General features: G+C 43.6%; 1 protein-coding gene across 1 annotated transcript; it reads right to left on the bottom strand.

Annotated features, from left to right (window-relative positions):
* Window positions 1–1199: 1199 nt before the first annotated feature.
* On the bottom strand, window positions 1200–23417 carry wrap53 (WD repeat containing, antisense to TP53; the record flags this gene model as incomplete). The annotated part of the gene is made up of 11 exons (XM_080741497.1): window positions 1200–3468; window positions 5261–5404; window positions 6487–6590; window positions 8945–9159; window positions 12911–13134; window positions 16638–16726; window positions 17919–18027; window positions 21734–21829; window positions 22480–22675; window positions 23001–23235; window positions 23412–23417. The coding sequence occupies 11 exons, from the start codon at window positions 23415–23417 to the stop codon at window positions 3231–3233; spliced, it is 1656 nt and encodes a 551-aa protein (XP_080597623.1). The 3' UTR covers window positions 1200–3230.
* Window positions 23418–24130: the final 713 nt, after the last annotated feature.

Genomic DNA, 24130 nt, shown 5'->3' with positions numbered 1-24130 from the left:
AAATTCTCATTTCTACACATTTCAATGGGACAAATGAAACCACAACGTTTAAGTCATACTGTGTAGCATTCATTTCAGTAGTAGTCTATTTGGTGACATCTTTGGTCTGCCAATATATGGGCTAGAACTACAATTCCCAGAATTCAGTTGGTTAGAAAAGAAAACTGTTCCGAAATGAACGCTGCAGGGAGCCAGCGCCGAGATATTTTGTTGAAACAAAGTTGAAAGAAACAGTTTGAATTAACTTTAAAGGACATAAAAGTTAATTCATACCTATGTTGTTTTTGACAGCAAATTTTAATTTAGTTTTAGTCATAGTCTTTTGAATAAAATGTCTTTTAGTTTTAGTCACCTGAAAAGTATTTGTTTTAGTCTAATTTTAGTCGACTAAATATCATACGGTTTTAGTCGACTAAATCTACAGTTGATTACTTGATTTAGTCGACTGAAATGTATTTTGGCAGGCCTTGATGGCAACGTAATGACTGATTTTACACTTGGTTGCATGCTGAAAATAGCCGATCTACAAGCTCACAATGCGTCGCGCTGCAAAACCTGAGAGCAACCAAATATAAAATGACTCTCTTCTCCACTAGTCCTCCCTAACGTTTTAGTCAAGTTTTCATTTTGTAAACAAAATTGTCGATATATTTAGTCTTAGTTTAGTTTTCGCCAGTGAAAAAAACGCAGTCGACAAACATTTTTAGTCATAGTTTTAGTCGACGAAATCAACACTGATTCATACTGATTCTTTCAACTTTGTTTCAACAAAATGTGTCGGGGGGCAGGTATCCGCAACTAAATAAAGTGATTAGAAAGTTACACAGAATGGTTAAGGTGAAAAATATAGAAATTGAGAAGTAAATAAACGCTCACACACCGAGGGATCCAATGCGACAGATGCTTTATTGCACCAAACGGTGCAATACAACATCTGTCGCATTAGAGCCCTCAGTGTGCGAGTTTATTTCTCATTTCTATACTAGTCGTCGCTCAGCACCTGCCCTATTCTGGGTTAGGGATGTGCATGTCTGCTCTCTCTTTAAACCCATTTAGAACAGGTACACATTATTGTGTATCATTATTTTATGCTTTAACTATTGAAAAATAGCAGATATACAAGCTCACAGCGCGGCACCGAGTGCCGCGCTGCGAGCTTGTAGATCTGCTATTTTTGAAAAATCGTGAACATTAGAATTTTGACCCGATTCTTTAAGTGTCTTTTGAATCCTTCTAAGGTTTTTTTGAAAAACCTGTTTCTATGACAGCAATATGGCCAGCCATCGTCAAAGAAACGGTCCTTTTCACTTAACTGGAGCTCCGTTAGTCTGTTCTGGAGAGACTACTATGTCAGTGGTTCTCAAACTTTTTCATGTGAAGGACCCCCAACATGATATGTATTTGGCCACGGACCCCCATCTCAAAATGACTCAAAACGACTTTTTCAAAAATAGCAGATCTACAAGCTCGCAGCGCGCTGTGAGCTTGTATATCTGCTATTTTTCACTGGTTAAAGCATTCAATAATTCTAGGCCTAAATGGGTTTAAGGTGAAAAATCTAACAGTGAAATTCTTAATCAAAAATAACTTTGGTGTAATCTAAAAGGTTACACGGTATGACAAACAAAATCTCAAACATTCAGACTCAACGAAAATACCCGAAAGTTAAGGCAAATTAACCGCTTAATTGATTTATTGAATAGTGAAAGCAATTGAGCCTTGTCTGTGGAACACTACCCGACCACCTAGCATCACACAGACTGTCAATGTTTGTTTTTTAAGGACTGAAAACCTTCCTTATTAACAATATATTTGCTGAACTGGCTAAATGCCCTTGTGTGACTTTATTTTTTACTTAATTCCCCTAGTTTTACAGTTGGGGGTTTTATGTCGTTTTCATGCAATGTTTTACTTTGTAGCACTTTGAGAGGTTTGTTTCAAATGTAAAGTGCATTATAAATAACATTTATGAATAATACCATTATTAAGCCTTATTTATTACTGAGCTCGATCCGGCTCCGGGGGACTGTTTCTGTTTCTCCGTGGGTCTCTGGTCTCATCAACCTGAGCGGAGGTGGTCGTCATTCAAGAGGAAATGTCAAACTCCCTGCTATTAAAACATTAACCATCGTCTTGGCATAATAGGTTCACATAATATGGAGTCTAGTTACCAACATGGCAACGATACTAGAGGCACAAATGACTGAAGCCTTCAGATAAAGAACCATCAGCGGCCGTATCCTTATCCCAATTCCATCCAGGGAATAGCAATGATATTAAAAAAGACCCCCATAACTCTGGTTACAGACCTGTAAGGGTCCATTTGGAGGCCCTTCAAGGAACCATGAGGGTCCCTGGACCACACTTTGGGAACTAATGAACTAACCTAACCACTTGAACCCTAAAGTCACGCCCCCTGGGTCACAGCAGTGTTTAACCCATTCAAACATTTTTAATCATTAAGAACTGTGTTCCAAAAATAAAATAAAAAATATTCCATCTATTTTAATCATTTGGCTAAGAAGCATTAACTGACAAGTGACAAAGAGTACAAAAATAAAGGGCCGCCTAAACAATTCTCAGGCACATCATGTTGCATTGGAATCTTTCTTTCTATAGGAGAGCAGCTGTCAGTTCTCAGAACAAACTAAATAAGCTGATAACAAATGTCAAGAAATCTATGGAATCTCAGGGATCTTTCTGATCGCATGATTTCCTACTGTAGTTTTCTCTACTTCTGGGTATTAATGATATTTCTCCGAATGCAGACGGTATCAAATACAACTAAATATCATAAACGACACAGAGCTACCTCCTTGACAGAATCGCTGGACTTTTTCTTTCTCGTAAAGGACGTAAAAAAATAAATGGAATTTTGAATGGGAAAAACACTTTTGTGATAGAGAGGCTGTGGGCTTACGGTACTCTATAGGGTTTAAGTGGTCAAAGTTCTACTGCTGTGTGGATTCACAGCTGTAAAGGGAGCCATCAGGTCATGTATCACATCTACGCTCCCAATAACATCTACACAACTTCAAAAGAACAAAAAAAGAAAAAAGAAACAGGCTTGTAAAGGTTCTTTATCTGAAGGCTTCTATTCCCTGGATCCTAAAAGAAGCCTTACTCTGCCATCACCTGTGATATGCAGTTAGCCGTGTCATCATTCCTATATTCTCAAAGCACACATTGGCTCCGTTACGGTTGGACGGGGGGGTTGGAAGGTCAGAGGTCTAGGCTTCCCCTGCTGGCTTGCTGTCCTCCTCCTCCTCCCCCCGCACCTCCGCCGCGTCAGGACCGAGCGGACCGGCCCACCACAGGCTGAGGGCGTTGTCCTGCCGGACCCCCGGCGAAGACATCACCGCGTCGCCCCCCTCGCCGTCAGAGGCCGAGTCGCCATCGCTGTCTCCGGGCCCTGGGAACTGCCGCTGGCCGCTGGACGTCGCCAGCAACGGCATGAAAGGATGGATACTGAGAGGGAAGGAAGAGAGAGAGAGAGACTATTAACAGAGAGAGAATGGGATGGTGAAACAAGGCATAAATGAATAAGAGATAAACGCCCAGTGTGGAAAACATTAAAGAGCAGCTGCAGGCTACAAACCGAGACGGCTGATAAATTTGCCCAGGCTGTAGTGAAAGATATCAATGTTTAAAACTCTGACATATGGGATTGGCAAGGATCCACAGATTGCTGTTTCTCCCGTCTCTTGATGCCAGATGGGGGGGGGGGGGGGGGGGATCATAGAAAAGCCAGGAACTGAGGCAGCAATCACACTTTAACTACAAACAGACGTGCGTACATACATACATAAATATATATAGCCTGCCTGGTGTTGCTGGGGTTATTTGGCTGACAACGTGTCGAGAAGAGACATGCCAATCTCCCCTACCCTACAATCAGAGTGTTGGGATTCTGGTACCCAGCATTGGCTGGGTAATAATATGTCTGAAAGTCTACGATTCGAGTAGAGCAGTCTATACATTCTTTGCCTGTTAATTTCTTACGAATAGCGTAAAGTTAGTTTCACCTACTTTTACGTTATTCTACCTACTTTCGGTAAACACCGACTGGTTCTAGTAGACAAAACCTAAATAAAAGGTTGACTAATCATATTACAAGTTTTGCATAGTTTTTAGACAAAATCTATTGCAGCTTTCTGAAATAAACAAAGGAACGGACATGGATTATAACACATAAAAGTTTTTACGATATGAAAACCATGTGCTTATGACCTACACAACGTAAACTGTGTGGAAGTGATTTATTTTTTGACCTCCGTAGTAGTAGGCAAGTTGTTTAATCTCATGATGGCTACAGTAACTTGGTACTACATAACTACAGTACACGCAATCAGTCAAAAAGACTTTCATACAGCATGACTACATTAATGTGGTCTAAATCAGCACTCAAACACTTGGAACTGTACTTTTTTTTGTAACACATTTTTTACCCAGTGCCAATTGCCTAAGCTGTAATCCTGGGCTCTGCTCTCCCTCTGCGAACCTGGGGAGAGCCCCAAACTGAGCTCATGATCCCTTCAGTGCCTGAGGAGTGAGCAAGCCGCTTCTTATCACCCGATAAGAAGCGGCCCAGGGAGGAGCTTCCCCGGTTGGACGTAGCACGTGGAAGGAACACGTCATTCCAACCAGTTCCTTTCCCCTCCATCAGGCGTCCCAGCTGGCCAGAGGGAGGCATTATAGAGACCAGGATTACTGCATGTTTTTTGGGAGGGTACCTACCTACCCTAGGGGACACGGGGAGAACAGGCAAACTCCACACAGAAAGACCCTTTCGCCAACCCCACCTAGGGTATGGGCACTGATGACCCTAGGTGGGGTTGGCGAAAGACCCTTTCGCCAACCCCACCTAGGGTATGGGCACTGATGACGCGGAGGAGGGAACACGCCACCAGCGCCTAAAGCGTCCCCCGGCGGGAATCGAACCCAGGACCTTCAAGCCGTGAGGCGACAGCAGTATCGACTGTGCCACTGTGCCCCCCGGAATTGTACTATTTTGTCAGAAAGTCTTATAGACCTTTATATGGAAAACAAGTAGTCAAATAGTCACATTTAAAGCCAATTAAATAAAGTAATAAAGTCTGGCACTCTCTCCCTAGTCCATACGTCCCTCTCCCTTCTGAGCAGCCAGTCATTTACTAGCTGAAGCTGAAACCCAACTCCCCATGCAGGATTAATTAAGGTCTACCTTTACCTTAAAACATAGGAGCTGACTGATCTGAATTCTAATGTTTAGCATCAATACCTGATGCCATTAGTGCAGTCTCTGTGGGCCGGGAACTGAAGCTGGGGTTGCAGTAGCATCTCGCTGCCATCGGTGGGCGCCGTCAGGGTGTCCCACACGGACACCACTCCCTCCGTGTCCCCGCTCAGCAGGTACCGGCCTGACCTACGCACACATAAACACAAAGGACAAGTGGTTTTCAAACCTCTTCATGTCAAGGAGGACCCTCAAAGAAATGTACCCACGGAGTTTGTGACAGGGACACCTTCATATAGGGCTGTCACGATTATCACATTTTCACACACTCAAATAATTGCGATTAGTGTATTTGTCGTTGACAATTACATTTCTGTTTGGCTTGTAGGCTTTGAAGTTGCACATGGCAGATATGACACATAATCTAAATATACAAAGAAATTAAGGACATATTTGAAACTTTACACTTTTCATGTAAAGTGTAAAGTATGTAAAGTGTAAAGTACAAGAATATTGATAGTGGAAATAGCCGATCCACAAGCTCACAACGCGATATTCTGTGTTTTAAAAAATCGGCCTGAAGGTGGCGCTAAATGGGACAGATCCATGTTGATGAGATGAGTGTACTCAGTGTAGACATACTGTGTACCGATTTGCGTGATTTTAGGGCAAATATTGTAGGAGCAGTGTCCAAAAATGTGTTTTGCAAGAATCGGCCTCATGGTGGCGCTAGAAGAGGGCCATGTGAGAACTGATGGGTTGTGGCAGGCAAGGAGTGTGTGTGCAAAATTTGGCATGGATCGGGGCAACGGTTGCGGAGATATGAGCAGGGCAAAAGTGTGACGTGTGACGTGTGACAGACGGACGGACAGCTGGTCGAGGTTTTGACAGTAACTGCAACCTGACGGTCGCAACAATAATTCAGCACAATAACGAGTCGCGTACTCCTATGTGCATTGCCCAAAGACAGGCAGTGTAGCAAAAATAAAGCGTGCACGCTGCTGCGAATGGACCACCATGGCGTGCATGCCAATCGTGCACTATGGACACGCACGTGCCCACTCCAAAAGGTAAGAAAATCGTGGCAGGGAACCATCAAAGTCAATTTATGGTGGCAGTAAATGAGTTAACAAAATCAATAACCAAAAACAATGCATAGCTATTTTTTCCAGGACCCTTGATCAATTCCAATACTTTAAATATTTTTCTAATTTCAAAATTTTCCAGGAATTTCATGACCGGGGGAACCCTGTAGCTACGGGTCAACTTACGGGTCCAGGTCAAAGTAGATGCGCTGGTTGGTGGCCACGTTCCTCCGTGCAGAGAACAGCACCTGGCCTGGCTCCCTCAGGTCCCAGCACAGGATCTCTGGGTCCTGCACATGGACCACACAAATCATTCAAGGTTCTTCTTGTGCTCAAGGTTAGAATAATGACGAGGCTAAGTGGTGGTATTCATTCACCCATTAACCCATTTTAGGCCTAGAACTATTTAATGCTTTAACTACTGAAAAATAGCAGATATACAGCTCACGGTGCCGCGCTGCGAGCTTGTAGATCTGCTATTTTTGAAAAGTTGTGAAAATGTGTGCAAATCTTTGAATATATGTATTTTTTTAAGCGAAAATGTGTAACTCAAATTTTACTTCTGGGGGTCCCTGGAACTAAATATTTTGAGATTGGGGGTCCGTGGCCAAATACATATAATTTTGGGGGTCCTTCAGATGAAAAGGTTTGAGCACCACTGACATAGAAACATAGGTTTTTCACTTATAGAATCGGGTCAAAAATATTCAAAGACTTGCACAAAATGTCCACAATTTTTCAAAAATAGCAGAGCGGCAACACGTGAGCTTGTATATCTGCTATTTTTTAATAGTTAAAGCATAAAATAATGCATAATAATGCGTCCCCGGTCTAAATGTGTTAATTTGCCCAGACCTTCCGTGTTTGGGCTTGTAACAGAACTCACAGCTTGGCCTTGTAGTTTCTTTCTAGCCGACAGATTGTGTGGAGCTTCACATGCGTTGGCACGGTGCTTTAGTAGACGGGCGGATTTTAATGAGTATAAAAGACCATTCAAAGCATATGGCTGGTCTAATAACATGTCTTCTTATTGGGTGAGATAAAGGGGAGGGGGGGCACTCAAGGACGATTACTGTTACTTTTGCAGACACGAGGGGAGATATGCCAACCTAGCAATTTAATATCAAGATACTCCACTCTAAACTTGGACGCATTGCATGATAGCATGTGTAACCCAAATCCCACACAGTATCAGCACAAATTGCTTTAGTACCGAATCGAACAGGCTTATTAAAGGAGCACTCCACCTAGTTTCAACCTTTATCTTCATATAATTGGTCCTCGCCTTTCATTAGTAATAATAATACATGCTATTCATATCTTGTTTATTCTAAGTCACTTATAAAACGGCATCATTTCCATCTACTCACTCTTCGTCTCATTTGGTGGGCTGTGGACAGTTCAGAAACCTGCCTACCAATGACAATATCAATGGGGATTCCAAGTTAATAGAAACTACAGCCCTACTCTTCCTGGAGAGTTAACATGCTGAAATAGAAACCATTGTTCTTGCATTAATACAAATGAAAATAAAATAAAGAAAGGTGTTTTGAAATCCTGTTTGAAATGACCAAAGGGGGGTTTCTGAACTGTCCACAGCCCTCCTTTGAAACACACAGCGAGTAGAGGTAGAAGATGGTTGAAAATGACTGAAGAGTTACTTTAACTAAAATTAAGAAAAACCAAAAGGGACATCAACTCGATAACTAGACAATACCCGTAAAAGGAACTAAAACTAAACTTAAATCAAACACAAACTGGAAAACTACACAAATACTATAGTAAATGCGACCTACGGTCGAAACTAGAATCTAATTGCGACCGTAGGTCACATTCACAATAAATAACCTTCAGCTCCTGTGCGTGTGTGTGTGCGTGCGTCACACCTCATCCCAGCTCAGCAGAAGGACCTGTTCTGACATCACAATTATGTCAGAACATCATTGATGGCATCAGATCCCTGAATACACATCCTTGTCCCTTTTATGCCCATTGACTGATTGATTGATTTCATGACAGTACGGTTCACTGGTACAAGGTCAACTAAAAGAAGATCCTCGTAAGCTTTACGGCTTATTTACACAGGAACCCTTTATGTATCTCACATAACATTGAAAGACAGACGGATAGAACACAGTACTATGCATAGGATATCATCAATAACAAAAGGAGGGGGAAAAAGAAGTAGCTGCCTGTAGGTAGGTGACTTTTCATAGCAATTTTGAAGGAGTACAGTTGGTGCAGTATCTTGTGCACCAGGTCCATTGCAAGATGCTGTACTCTGTCAGCTACTGTGAGCCACCCCACGCTTATATAGTGATAAGCAGTAAGGCCAAGCAGGACCCTAATCAGTTTGTTTTGGGCTGTTTGGAGATTTTAAGGCATTTGGGGCATCGTGATACCATACGAGGACTCCGTAGACAAGGAGGGGCAGAATGAGTGCACATCCTAGAGTCTTCCGTGTATTGCGTGCCCATGTGCACACGCCAATGTCCTTTAGGGTGAGGTCGCTTCTTGTCCTCAGGGCGTCTTACTGGTAATATTTCAAAACAGTAATAAATGTGGGGCAGTGTGTGTGTGTGTGTGTGTGTGTGTGTGTGTGTGTGTGTGTGTGTGTGTGTGTGTGTGTGTGTGTGTTCTTCACCTTGCGTCCTCCGGTGTACAGATAGTTTCCGTCGGGGGAGAAGAAGAGGTGGGTGAGGCCTCCGTTGTGTCGGGTGGGCAGCAGTGCCAGCAGGGAGCCATCCTCACAGGAGTAGAGGCCCGCGCTGCGGGAGTAGGAGCCACAGGCGTACACCGACATGCAGGGGCTGAAGGCAAAGCAGGAGATGATCCCGTTCTGACCCTCCTGCTTCTTCACTGCAGAGAGGCGGAGAGAGGCTCTGACTTTTACATTCCTGGTAGAGTCGTTCCAACACCAGCATCGGAAAAGCTGTCGATACTGCCTAAAATGCTGGTGTCGGTATCGGCGGCCGCGAGTATGCCAGTCTCCGATACAACGTTATTTATGACATGATATTTCATTTAGTCATATTTTGATTGCTTCAGTTGATGTTGCACGACTGTTTTGTACTCTTACTATACTATTTACAGGTACATTAAAATGTTACTAACTTGCTGCACATTAACAATTATTAATGGAAATGTTATTTATTCCTAGATCAGTGGCTCTCAAATGTTTTAATTTCAAGGACCCCCCTAACTCTGAGAGTAAGGGTCCATTTGGTCCCATTTTGTACACTTCCCAGAGTTACAGATCTATAGCTGTCCATTTGGAACCCCCTCAAGGAACCCAAACGGTCCCTGGACACCACTTTGAGAACCACCGTCCTAGATTTGTTTAAATTACACACTGGTATTGGATCGGTACTTACTCGGTATTGACTGATACGCAAGTTATGGGTATCGGAATCGGTATCATGAAGGAACAAATCTAATTTCTGGGCTCTCACAATTATTAAGTAATTGCCTAATCAAAGTTATTTGAGATAAACACTAGCGGAAATAGCTGATCTATAAGCTCACAATGAGACGTGTTGTGAGCTTGTAGATCAGCTAGTTCCACTCTTTTTTTTTAATTGTGAAAGTATAGTAAGTTATTAAATATAAATGTCTTTGTATATTAAGTCATGTGTCACATCAGCCCTGTGCAGCTTTTGTTTACAAAGCCTAAATGCCAAACAGAAATGTATTTCTTTTATTTATAGGTCCCAATGTTCAATGCCAAAAACATCATTAATCACAATTATTTGTGTGACAATCGTCAAGTAAAATGTTGTGACAGCACTAAGGAGGACCTGACCTTGAAAATAAACACCACTGCACTTCTGAAAAAAGGCAACAAAAGAAGCAGCATTTCCTTGAGTGAGGATACTCGGGAAGAACAGAGAATCTTTTTCTTTTTACTGCTGTTCCGTCGAGTCAGTGCTGAGCTAGAGCATTTTCTCTGTGGTTTGCCGGCTGCACCGTAGCAGAAAGAAAGGGGCTTCAGGGCGTCATAAATAGTAAATACTGCGCCCCCCCCCCCCCCCCCAGAAATCATTACATGCCCTCTTCCATCTCTCTGGGACATCTACAAGAAAAACTGTTTCAGGAGAACCCACGGCCTCCTCAGTGACTCATCCCGCCCAGGTCAGCACCCGGTTGAACCGCTGACCTCAGGGAGGCGCTTTAGGACCATCAAAGCCAAAACAGACTGAAAAACGGCTTCTACCCTAAAGCTGTTATTGCACTAAATGCCTCCCTAACCTAGCCTAGTTCCAGACCCTGAATCGCTAGCCACACCCCTTTAAATTTTTTGTTTTGGCGATTCAGGGGTCTAGAAGTGCTCTCATTGAAGAGTCCTTCCTCGGTTGAAAATCCGATTGGCGAATCAGTGTTGTGTGATCAGCGTGGGTGGGGGTTTCCCAGAACTCATGTGTGTTTCCAAGTACACCAGCGCCGCGCCCGTACCGTACCGCGCATCGCAGTAAAATGCGATCGTATCGATCTCGCTAGTATGAAACACCAGTAGCAGGCATGTTATGTTATGTTGTGTTTGATTACTAGTTCGTAGTGCTCCTATTCTGACTGTTTCTTTGGTTAGCAAGTAGCACTAGCAAGCAACAGGCTAGCCACTAGCCAGCCACACATAAACAACCATGATAACAACACTATGTCATGTGTTGGTCGGTGAACCAATCGCTGAGGACTGCCTCTTTTTGGCAACGCCCATCCCTGCAATCGCCCTGGGGGGAAGCGACCTCAGACTGAATAATGAAGTGAAACGAAATGTGAATTCAGGCTGAGTGTCAGGCTATCCCTAACCTGAAATCACATGTACATTCACCACACTTGACTTTGTGCAATTTGATAACGAACCGATGTGCAATATGTTGTAGTTTTTCATAGTTTTTAATCTACACGTTTAAAAGTGTTTTCATATTGAGTTTCACATTGTTTTTGTGTCTCTTGTGGTTTTAAGGCACAGAGTCTGAGAGCTGCCACTTGCATAATAAAAACTTTTTGATGACTGATCTACACAATGTTAATGTAACTCAGAGTGCGCACATGGATTTGTGAGCTTGTACTGTAGATCACCATTTTCATGTGTGCGACGCCAGCACTTACCGAAATAAGTCAGGCAATACAGGCACAGCGCATGTTATGATGTGAATGGGAAATAAAGAATTATGTCCTACGATGATAAATATTGAATCATGGACTAATTGTGGCGTCATCTTGATATTACCGTACCCTGAGGTTTTGGTATTGTTACATCCATAATCACTACCTATTTAGCGTTTCTTCGCTCTCTTCCCCCACAATCCTCTTTGTAAAACTGTACACTGTGTGTGTTGTGTCTTGGCAGTGATAGGATGCAGCATATGTTATAGATTTCAGAGCGCACAGCTCAACTCTTCAAGTTTCAGCCAAACAATGGTACACTTCAAACAAGCTTTCTGAAGCTACAGTACAACTCCAACACCAGTGTCTGTCTGCTAGACAGAAATAGAGGCATACTTTCTTGCAGTAGCAAAGTTATGGGACAGTCCTCATGAGAATTCAATGCACAGTTTTGAGATATGCCACACACCCACACAGAGACTGCATCTGTTACTCATCATGCAACAGAAACAGGGAATGTTCACACAGTAAGGTATGATAGCCTGGATTCTCCAACATTATCCAAAATTCTTCTACGATTCATTTTGCAACTTGTCACCGTGCTCATCTGTTTTATGCTTTCTATGATTTTATAACGATTTCAAAAGGCCCATACCAGTAGTATAGGTGTGCTGAAAATATCGTACATTATCACTTTCCAAAGCATACCACCGTTTGTTTGATTTTGGTGTAATTCCAAGATTTTGCTATCTTTTAATATAAACTTTCAGTTGATAACAGTAAAGTCACCTTAAATCCGCAGCTTCTTCTGCTGATATTTCTTTTCGCGTCCAAGAAGTAACTTCGACTAGACTTTTCAAATCAATCCACACTTTGAGCTCCCTTTAAGTCAACGATAACAAAACTTTGACAAAAAGTTACAGACTTCCTATCTCATGCAAGTTTCAAGTTTCTTCAGGTATACTTTAAAAACATACCGAAATGAACGGTATCCAAATGTCTACCTTGTAAATCAAACAAACCTCGGTATGCTTTGGAAAATGCTGGGCAGTGACCGCGAGTAACGGTAATTTGGCCAAACCAGTATTAGGTCCTCTGCTCTGGCTGTCAGATGGCTCACCTATGGTTAGGGCTGTCACGATATGAAATTTTACATGACGATTAATTGTCACACAAATAATTGCGATTAGCGATTTAATTGTGTTTTTGTTGTTTATAATTACATTTCTGTTTGGCTTTTAGGCTTTTAAGTTACACATGGCAGATATATCATAACCTAAATACACAAAGAAATATATATATCCATATTTGACAACTTTCTACTTAAAAAAATAACATTGATAGTGGAAATAGCCGATCTACAAGCTCACAACGCGTCGCGATGCGACGCGTTGTGAGCTTGTAGATCTGCTATTTCTACTATTTCTGAAAATGTTTGAAAATGTATGAACTTCTTTTTTTTACGATTAAGACGATTATTATGTAATAATTGTGACAAGCCTACCTATGGTGGGTCTCTCCTCGCAGTCCCTGCCGGGCCGCTCCGTGTGGAAGACCCTGACCATCTTGTCGAAGCCGCAGTAGAGCTGCGAGCCGTCGGGGGAGAAGCGGAGGGAGTGGGCCGCCGTCAGCACGTCCAGGTGGTTGTAGGGCCGGAAGCTGGCGCGCACCTCGCCATAGAAGGCGTCCCACACGTGCACCGGGTTGTCACGGCTGCTGCTGGCTAAGCTGGGTTCAGACAGGGACAGAGGAGCAAATGGAGGGAGGGGGAGAGAGAGAGAGACAGTGAGACGCATGGACCGCTGAGAATAAAGGGGAGACAGGATTTCAAAGTGAGAAGCTGGTACACAATGTGAAGTGTACGTGTTTATCATCCTTGGATGGCAATTTATGTCACAGCTGGCAGGCATTAAAATGCATTAAATCACACTTGTAGTCGCACAGTCGCACAAACACATCAAATAAATAAAAGTGAGGAAGCAGTGCACTGGAGACACAGGGACAGGAGGACATACTCCGCTGTTTGTTCATAAAATCATCGGCTGGTGCAATAAAGAAAGGTTAAAACCTGTTGTTTCCCCACACCTGCACCCTGACGGGCGAGACCGAAACCGAAACTCATTACAAAGAGGTTGGCGGGATGCCGTTCAGCCCGTAATGGTAACACATTAAGAAAGAAACGCAATTTCCTGGCCTCAAAGCAATTGGCACCTTATCCATCTGGATGCAACCGAGCACCGAGATCAATAAAGCAGCACAGCACACATCTGAGCCTGGCTAGTGTATAGAAAGCATATCTATCAGCGCAGCCTCTATTACACAGACAACCCCACAGCTCTCCTTTTATTGATTCAAACTCGGGGGCCACAAATACAGAGGCATGACTTTTTAGCTCCCGATTGTTTGGCGTTGAACAAACGGTGAAACATCACTGCGGCTCAATTAGACAAAAGAAATTAGCCCCTACCACCGCTGCCCGTGTTCTGTTGCGGGAGCCCTCTTGAGCCCCGGCTTTGTTCCAGTGCAGGGAAATGCCCAATTATAATGCTAGACTGCTGCTAGCTTGGAGCCCGGCCCAGAACTCGGTGCAACTTAGCCAGAGCTACAGCGGCGCGGCCCCTTCTTCCCTCTCTGCAGGAGGAAGCAGCAACAAACACATCACTTCTGGCAGATGGAAAGATCCAGCCAGCGAGGGAGAGGGAGGGAGAGAGGGAGGGAGGGGAAGAGGGCAAGTGAAAAGGAGAGAATAAAGGAGGAGGGTGAAAGAGAGAGAGAGAGAGAAGCTGGATATAGAGACTTTATAGTACAATTTCAACAAGACTCACTCACCGTGAGCCATTATCTGAACACACATCACACAACAGCACGCCTATTTTACAGACAGGTTTAGCTCCAGGAAATGTCTTCTGGGCCCGCCTGGCTTTGTCCTAAAGCAGACCGTCTGAAGTGTGGCGCTGATCTGATAAGGACGAAGGGCACACACTGTGAGTTCCTACTGACATTCTTATCCGTGTTACAGACCGTGAGGTAGCGCTTGGCTTGTTGACACGTTTGTATTACTACGCTTGTGAAGAATCAGCATTTTAGGCGCAACACACAGTATAAATCAGGCATAGAGTAACTACAAACTTAACCCCTACACCTAACCTCTAAATCAGTGTTTCTTAAATGGGGGTACGTGTACCCCTAGGGGTACGCAGAGGTACTACAGGGGGTACTTGAGATAGAAAATGGAAACATTTATTGTTATGTTTAATGATAAAACATTGACAATGTATGTGAATGTGCTGCTCCGTGAAGCTTTAAACCAAATTAAGTATGAATTTTTACTGTTACTGAATAGAAAAAAGGCTACTTACTTTTATTTTCAACATATTGACATAATAAAAACTGGACTTTTGATGTTAGTATTTTCTAGTCAAAATGTTGTTGTCGATAAAAGGGGATACTTGGATTAATATAATCTGTAAAAGGGGGTACTGAAGCCCATAAAGTTTGAGAACCACTGCTCTCCTTTACCTAATAAGTCGCCAAAAGATTATTTATCATAAAACAACAATTTCTCTTGTGACCAGGAAACTCCTCCTCACAATGTCCATTTCTCAAAATCTACTATACTAGTGAGGACATTTGGCCTCAGTATAGTAAAACAAAGACACACACACACAGACACGTGTAAGGGCCTCTCGAGTGGCTCATCCCACACATTAATCACCTCCTCTACAGTATGTTTACACAACTGTCATGCTAAGGACCTCCAACCCCTGACCCCCACCATCCTCTCTCCTCTGCCCAGGAAGGGCTGCTCGATGGCGGGGTGGAGCGGTGCCCACGCTGGGCCCAGATCAGAGTGAACTGTGGGAGTCCTGGAGGGTAGAGGAGGTTGGATGATGGGAGCGTGGGGGTAAGGGGGGGGGGGGCCGCGCACACTGCTGGCGGCCGGCCCTCAACTCGTTAGCGGGGCCCAGCCTTCGTCGCCGTGGCAACGACAGGCGTTCTCCACGGTAACGGGTGTCACTGATGTTCGTCGTGCCTCGGTGCACACGCACAAAACACAGCTGATGTCATAATCACGGCGTTTTTATAGTCCCCGGCAGGATGCTGCCTCTCACACACTCACAACAACAAGACCGAGCAGGAGAGAGAGAGAGAGAGACAGATGAACAGAGAAAACCCTGGGTCTGGGAATCATAAGGCTCTTAAGGCGTCCGTCTGGAGTGCTGTTAGTTGGCTGAGTCACTTCTGCAGAGCGCAGCGGGTCTCAAAACAGCTCGCTGGGGCGCAACAGACGCAGAGACAGAAGAGGGCCAACTCTTCACTTATAATGAGCAGACATAACAAACACGCTTTAAACAGTCCCGGTTCACACACACGTTGGCAGACGGCTCCCACATCCAACACGAAAGCTGCACGGATCAAGCACCGACTCGCACATACAAGTACACAGCCTCTTCCTCTTTTCTGAGGCTCAAAAGGCTCAAGTGCACTGCAGGGAACGCACGGCGACACAAAGACGAGTAATGTGCACAGACTGCACACACAAACAATTTGGCAAACTCGACTTTTAGGGGCGCGCCTGGTGTTTGCACTGCAGTGCAGACACTTGCCTCCGGTCTATGAACTTATAGCCTGGCTGTCTAAACCTCTGACACAGCATTGTGGGCTGTAGGAACTAAAACATGAGAAGGATAACAATAGGAGAACAATCATAGACCACCGATTACAGATGTTTTGATTGATATTTGATCAAAACGGTTTTTTTTTTTCATCAAAACTCATTAAAGTTTATATTTGACAACATTTTAATTATAAGTCAAAAACATATGAAACAAACACAAATAACTTTGATAGATACATAAACTATAGAAAATATAAGCAACATTTATTTTACCACTTGAAAGGCTTTCATAATTGTGTGCTATTTTTGGAAACGTTTAGATTCTCTTTTCACCCACAATGAAATTCCCAATATAGAGAGGCCAAGTTTAAAGTGGTAAAACATCGGGACACAACGGCTGCATAATTGCATATACCGATGTCATACAAAAAAGTCAATGTACTGTCAATGGGTCCTAAAAATCCTTCATATGCATCCATTCAAGGACAGCGTACAGGGCCTGGATGTCTCGGGGACAAGGCTGGGAAGGCTGCAATCTGGGAACCCATGGCGGAATCTGTTTTGAGAGATTAGGCTGAGTGTGCGGCAGTGCGATAAAAGACCATGGACTCACAAGCAGGACTCGGGATCCAGGGAGTTCATCTTGGGGTACCAGCAGTAGTCGTAGATGGTGTCTCCCTCAGCCATTCTCAACACAGGACTCTTGACACGCAGGGGGAGAGGGTGGGAATTGAAGGGATGAAAGGAAAACCATCATTACAACATAACCTCTGTCTATATCGTTCAGAAAATGGGGAAAAGAACCTGTGTTTCTATGAATGCATTTTAGTTTTTGTCACAAGCTCTTGTTAATACTTTCCACTTTGATTCACTTTATAAAACGTACAGTTTGTACTGTGTACTTAACTCTTATTGTGCCTATCCCGAACTAGTTCGGGATAGTTTGGACCTTATTAACGTTCGGGGTGCCAATCCCGAACTAGTTCGGCTTTAAAAAAAAAAGCCGGCCGCCGCATGCACCAATATTGGTGCATGCGGGTTAAGAGTAGCGTCATCGTATTCAGGAAATATGCGTATTCGTTGTACAGATGGACACGCAAGGGCGGCCTCTTCAGGTTTATTCACTCTGGGAGTCGGTTTCAAAGATGTGCGAATTCGGGCACCCAAACCGCCGGCTCTGTGTGGCCAAAAGGTCTAAACGAGTAAAAACGTATGCGGATTCACCTAAAATCTTATTTGTATGGACGCTGCCTCAGTCTTCAGTGAGTGATAAATGTAACATCCTTGATATAGTGTTTGCTTGTTCACCGATGATGTATGATAGATGTTTATTAGACAGATGTATGCTCATGGCTTGTTCACAGACGTTATTTAGAGATGCTAGGTTTGATGTCGACCAGTACCTGCTCTCCTGGTTACTTGGTGGCATTTCATTATTCTCCTAGCACTCTATTTAATTGACCACTTCGCGAGTTGTTTGGTGCACTTTGTAAATCGTTCTGGATAAGAGCATCTGCTAAATGACTAAATTGTAAATAGTGCGGGATGTCGTCAACTTGTCAAATAAATGGTAATAACGTCAACGGTAGCTCTAAGTGTTTTTTTCCCGTTGATGCTTAATGCTTCAGACACATTAGTGGGTGAGTAAACAGACTAAAAAGAAGAAATTGAATTTAAACTGTTATAGCGGCTCAAGTCACCCGATAAAACCCCAGCAGACAGAGCAGCAACTTGACGTTGTACTGCTTCATCATCGTTATCCAATTTTAAGCCATCTTGAAGAGCTTCAAAGCAATATCCGAACCAAATAAATGTATATATACTCTTAAGTACAGCTGAATAACACATCAATCTGGCAGCAGCCAATGGGAGAAGCCGTCATGTTGCCGCTCACCATCTCGGTGAGTAAGTCCCAGTTGTAGCTGTAGAGCTCTGCGGGGATGTTGTACACACGCAGCACGTTGTCTGCACTGTTGGTCAGGATGCAGGAGCCGTCAGGAGCCCTGAGAGAATGGAAGAGGCAGAGAGAGAGAGAAAGACACAGTGAACGCATCAATAAATGATATACCATTTCCATTAGTTTACTGCACTCTTAACTCATACCCTGCCAAAAAAGAAGTTTCTATGATAAAAACGTCTTTTTCACTATGGACCTCCCTGCCAGACGTCTTCTGAACGTCTTTAAAAAAAAAAAAAAAAAATTTGGACCTCCAACAGTGTACTAGGCATGATCGCGATATTGCATGTTTAACCCCCATACCAACCCCATCTTTCAAACATGGCAGCCATGTTTGTTTACATTTGAAGAAAACATAAGGGCTCCTTTCTCCTGAATGCCTGAACGGATTTCCAAGCGGATTTTTTTGTTTGAAAGCTGTGAAAAGCATGCACATGCATAGTGCATGATCTGTGCACGAATGTGTGCACCGGCGTGCACACTATTTTTTTAACCCTTTGTTGGCGAACCGGCAATATAAGAGGTCATCCCACTTTAAATATGGCACCGACTGAGTTAAGACTTATGGGCGTTAGAGTTCTACAAGGGTCCCAAAAAACGGACCCGAACCATAATGGACCTGTGACAATTGGCCACAGGTCCATTACAGACCTGGCCCAGAGTGTTAAATATTATATAATGTATAGGTTATGACCCGTTCAAGACTCGATGCTGCTATTTAGTAGGCTATTATAGACTGTGATGGCAGATTGGCAGAAGCACATGGCGCTGACTGCACAGCAAAATCCTCTGCATGCATTTTACTCTGGGAGAGCAGGTAGACTACAAAATGAACCAAACTGACCGATTTTTACACAATCCTACGTTCATTCATAGCGGGGAAACATGATTGCACAATCCACGTGCCTATCTTGATTCCTTGGGTGTATAGTTTGATGCGCTAAGAGTCTGTGCCATAGACTAGTCTGTGCGCTCTCCGCTCTCACTGAATCAAGACAATTAATCTGATCATGCTCTCTATCGATCAGTGCTGAGAATGGGTCTTGGATCCACTCTGGTATTATACATAATGTTAAACAGACCCGAGGTCTGAGATCATAGAACCGGAAGAGACCCGGTTCCGAGTGATTATGGTAAAACAATAAAAAACATGAATCCAGACCTGAGTGGGTCTCGGGTCCTGTTGTCGTGTATTTTTGGAATCGGGGCCACTGTGAAGAGCTCTAATGGGGAGGTTCTTGAAAATAACTGTTTGAGAACCACTGTCCAAGACTCACATGAACAGCATATAGTAATTATCATCCCTAGTTTAGTTGTTTATGCGCAGACATGTGGGTGCCTATCAAGAGTTTATGACCATGCATACTTCATGCATGGTCATACTTCACAAGTGTGGTGACCAGTGGTGGAAAACGTTTTACTTAAGTACCGTATTTTCCGGACTATAAGGCACACCGGACTATTAGGCGCACTGTCAATGAATGGTCTATTTTCTAACTCTTTTCATATATAAGGCGCACCGGACTATAAGGCGCACATAATAGACGCTACCGTTGCGTTATGCATCCAACAGATGGAGCTGTGCTAAAGGGAATGTCAATGAATGATCCATATATAAGGCGCACTGGACTATAAGGCGCACTGTAGTTTTTTTTAGAAAATTAAAGGCTTTTAAGTGCGCCTTATAGTCCGGAAAATACGGTAGAAGTATCAATACTGCAATGTAGAAATACTCTGGACTTAAGTAAAAGTCCATGATTGAAGATTTACTTGAGTAAAAGTACAAATGTATTGCTATCAAAATGTACTTACAGTACCAAAAGTTAAAGTACAAAATGTTTGAAGATAGATCTACAAGCTCACAACGCGTCGTGGTGCGATGCATTGTGAGCTTGTAAATCGACTATTTTCAAATAGAAAATAATTAATGTAGTGGATTAAAAGTACAATATTTGGATGTGAGATGTAGTGGAGTAGAAGTATTGGAAGTTGGAAATACTCAAGTAAAGTTTTATCACACCGTGATGACATCACACCGGTGTACTTTGCAATACAAACCCCAAAATCAATCCTCCAGTTCTGGGCAACACAGAAGGGGGGAACTTTTTTTTAATTTCCACAAAACTCCTCTAAGGTATATTAATTACATAGTTCAATATTGAAAATGGGTGGTTTTCCCCGGCTTTAAGTAAATGTACTTTGTTACTTTACAGCACTGGTGGTGACTGCACAACGACACTGCTTGAGGAGAGGTTGTCTGAGGCAATCCGTCTCTGGCCGCATCTTTATAACTTGTCGTTAAAATCCTATAAAGACAACCCAATGTACTGTGCAACTCCTTCTCTGGCTGGCTTGATCAGGCTGAGGGACGTTCAATCAATCCACTGGACTGTTTTTAGTTTTTTTGTACTGTTTCGACTCTCTAAAAATGTCCTTCATGTCTACAATCTCTCAGATGTCTATTATGAGGTCTCTTTTTTCTTTGCCGTTTCTGATGATGAGAGCTGCTCTAACTCTTTAACTTCCCCTTAGGGAAAAATAATATCTACACTAATTTCTTGGACAGACTTGGGTTAATGTCAGAACTAAGATATGAAAGTGTGTGCTGGCAGTATGGATAGTGGAAGTATCTGCGAGACAAGTTTCTCTCGCCTGTGCTTGTGTTATGTGGAACGTGCGCAAATTGTCCTGTAACAAACTTTTTTTTTTTTTTACAACAAGGGTTAATATGTAATTAGAGAAAAGAAAAGATGAGTGTTAAAATGTTTTCATTTAAGCATTCATAAAACTCATCTTTACTTTTCTATAATTACAATCTAAAATATGAACCCTTGTTGTAAAAAAAAACCAAGTAGTCCTTTAAGCATAACTTCACGTCCGCTGTCTGCAAACCCCCATGGCTACACAGATGCAGCAAATATAATCAGAGATTAAATCAGTATAGTCAGACAGGAAGAAAATGCACTGAACAGTTGTGCTTAATACTTCAACAAATGTTTACACAGTTGAATGAAGCGGAACAGATGGAGCATGGCACAAACACCACCAGGTTTAGGGATTTTCCCTAGGGTCACATGTTTAAGAAAAATTGCCTGTTGCCTTTGGATTAATCACCTTCAGTCTGGCTGGCACCCCTATTTTGGGCATGTCATTATTAGTCTCGCGTAGCCAGACAACTATTCCACAATCTCCGAATGCTATATAGAGTCTGGAACGGCAGCTCCCGAACGGCGAGTATCGGAAGTAGCCACTGCTGCACGGAACTGTAGTCCCATTGGAAACATAACAGAAGCACACTCGCACAGACAGAGTCATTCGAGCGGCATATTCTTGTAATGAGTGTATAGTTTAAGAAAACATTTGAAAACATCATGGAAGTAACACCAAAGAAAGACGAATTAATGCCCCAAGTTATTTTTAAAGGAGACATAACGCTTCCAGTAGGACTTGTTATTGCTACTGTACCAAGGGAGCGGTTGCCTCACATCCGCTCTATCTCGCACACATCGTATCTATTTCCATGCCCCAGACTGTATGCCGGGAGCATTTGCAAATCGCGGAGGCAACAGTCTGGCCACGGGAGACGGTGACATTTAGATTTTTTTTAAATGCCAATCTACAAGCTCACAACGCACACAAGGCATTGTTAGCTTGTAGATCAGCCATTTTCGCCATTCATTGGCGATCATCCAATCCCTCTGGATTGGGATCATCCCCAAATTACATGTTGAAGTTAATATTTAAGCGGTTACCATTTGCAGCCCCTCAGATAATTCTCTGGGAGGTTGGAGTACTCAGCCCACGAACCAGTCAGCATCTGCGGGTTCTGGCTGAAATCAAGTCCCAGGCTGCAGAACAGACAGAGGGGAAAAAAAGAGGCCTCGGTCATGGAGTGTAAAGCAGACAGACTGCAACTGCTTGTAATCAACTCATCCTTCAGATGTAGATGTATTGAACTTGATTTTTGGCTCCAACTCACAAAGACCAGCCATAAACCCTGCAGAAAATAAATCTCACTTCCCACATAGGTTTGGCGAACTCCATATCGGTTACAGATAGGGATGGGACGATATGAAATTTGCGATTTACGATATTATTGCGATAATCAAAATACCTCCAACATCATTATCCTGGGGCGGAACATAACACATTTGCCAACGAGTTGCGTTGTGAGCTTGTAGATGGGCTATTTTTTGGCAAAGAGATTTTGGAGAGTAAAAAAAAAAAAAAAAAAGTATTAAGTACATTATTTCCTGGTCCGTTTGACCAATTATAGAGGGTTTAAATTTAAATATGCAGCTCAGCAAATAAAAGGTGAATCGATCCCAGTGCATGACGGAGGACTATTTCACGATAAATTTAAATCTCCACAATACGATTATTGTGAGAGTTTTATAGCGATTATCGTCCCGTCCCATCCCTACTTCCCACATAAGTTTGGCCAACTCCATGTCGGTTACAGAGGATAAAAGTATTACTGACTTATTCCATCACTTACTGCTGGCCTTGGCCTGGGATGTCAGCTGATTGGTTACTCTCCTCCTGCCCCTCCAGGAGCTCCTTCTCCTCTCCTCCACCAGGAGAAGCATCATGGTCTCGGTCATGATGGACGCCGTCTCCGTTCAGATGTGACTGTAGCTCACCTCCTCCACTTGAAACACCATCTTTCACCACACCGCTACAGGCCTCCTCGGCTACAACATTTGAATCATCATCGTCAATGTATCATATTGCCTTTCATACATGCATTGCATTGCAGTTGTTCCAGGCGATTGACAATACTGAAGATTTACATTATATAACAGCATGAAAATGGACAAAACGTGAGCAAATGAATGGGTACGAGCAGGTAGCTGAGGATTGGGCAAAATGACAGTATGCTGAGCCATTTCTTAAGTATTTGCCTTATATTTGCCTAGTATTATATAAATGTGTGATGATTCAGGCGTTGACAGGCAGCCAAGACCTATTCAAAATGCCCACGTCAAGGCCGCTTATCATGCATGCCTTGCAACACACCTTGAGCTAACGGAGCTCCGTCTCCTGGTGCTGATGCCTCCTCCGCATCCAGCCCCTCTTCGCTCAGCCTGGGCCGCTTGATGGACGGAGGCGCTCCTTCCTCGGGTGACACTGTTTGGTTGACATTGTTCCCTGCCTCTGCAGCCTTTCCTAAGCATTCTTCACCTCCACCACCCTGCCCTAAGCCTTCTTCACCTGCACCACCCTGCCCTAAGCCTTCTTCACCTGCACCACCCTGCCCTAAGCCTAATTCACCTCCAACACCCTGTCCTAAGCCTAATTCACCTGCACCACCCTGCCCTAAGCCTAATTCACCTGCACCACCCTGCCCTAAGCCTAATTCACCTGCACCACCCTGCCCTAAGCCTAATTCACCTCCAACACCCTGTCCTAAGCCTATTTCACATTCACCACCATGCCCTAAGACTGATACACCTCCATCACCCTGCCCCAAGTCTGCTAGACCTCCACCACCCTGCCCTAAGCCTACCTCACCTCCACTTTCACCCTCCTGTCCTAAGCCTGCTAGAACTCCACCATCCTGCCCTAAGAGTACCAAACCACCACCATCCTGCCCTAAGTCTACCTCACCTCCACTTTCACCATCCTGTCCTAAGCCCGTTTCACTTCCACTTCCACCACTCACCCCCGCTGTATCTGACATTTCTGCCTCCCTGGCTGCCTCTCTCTCTCTCCCTTTCTCGGTCCTCGCCTCAAGCCTGCAAGTATAGGATTTTGGCCGCCAGTCCTTCCTGGGTCGTTTTGTCAGACGTGAGTGAGATAGGTGCTACTGGGGTAGTGCTTCTTCTTCTTGCAGGGTGCGTGTTTGAGTCGGCTGGAGGACGGGGACATCACAGCACACACTGACTGGCCTGAAGAGCAGAGGCAGGCGTTGTTCAGAGACACCAGCAAATAACCATTTTCAACCCGTCTTCCCTTTTTGTCTCATGTTTTCTTTTACATGATCAATAATTAGTCGAAAATTTAGTTTAGTTTTTATACCAGAGGTTCCCAACCAGTGGTCCGGGGACCACCAGTGGTCCTTGAGGGGGTTCCAGGTGGTAACCAAATGGATTGGACCCTTATAGATGTTTATCTCTTGAGAGCGTATAATTAAACCGAATGGACGC

This window comes from Nannobrachium achirus, assembly GCF_963921795.1.
Source record: "Nannobrachium achirus genome assembly, chromosome: 14".
Lineage (NCBI taxonomy): Eukaryota > Metazoa > Chordata > Actinopteri > Myctophiformes > Myctophidae > Nannobrachium > Nannobrachium achirus.
This window is presented reverse-complemented; position numbering and strand designations above follow the sequence as displayed.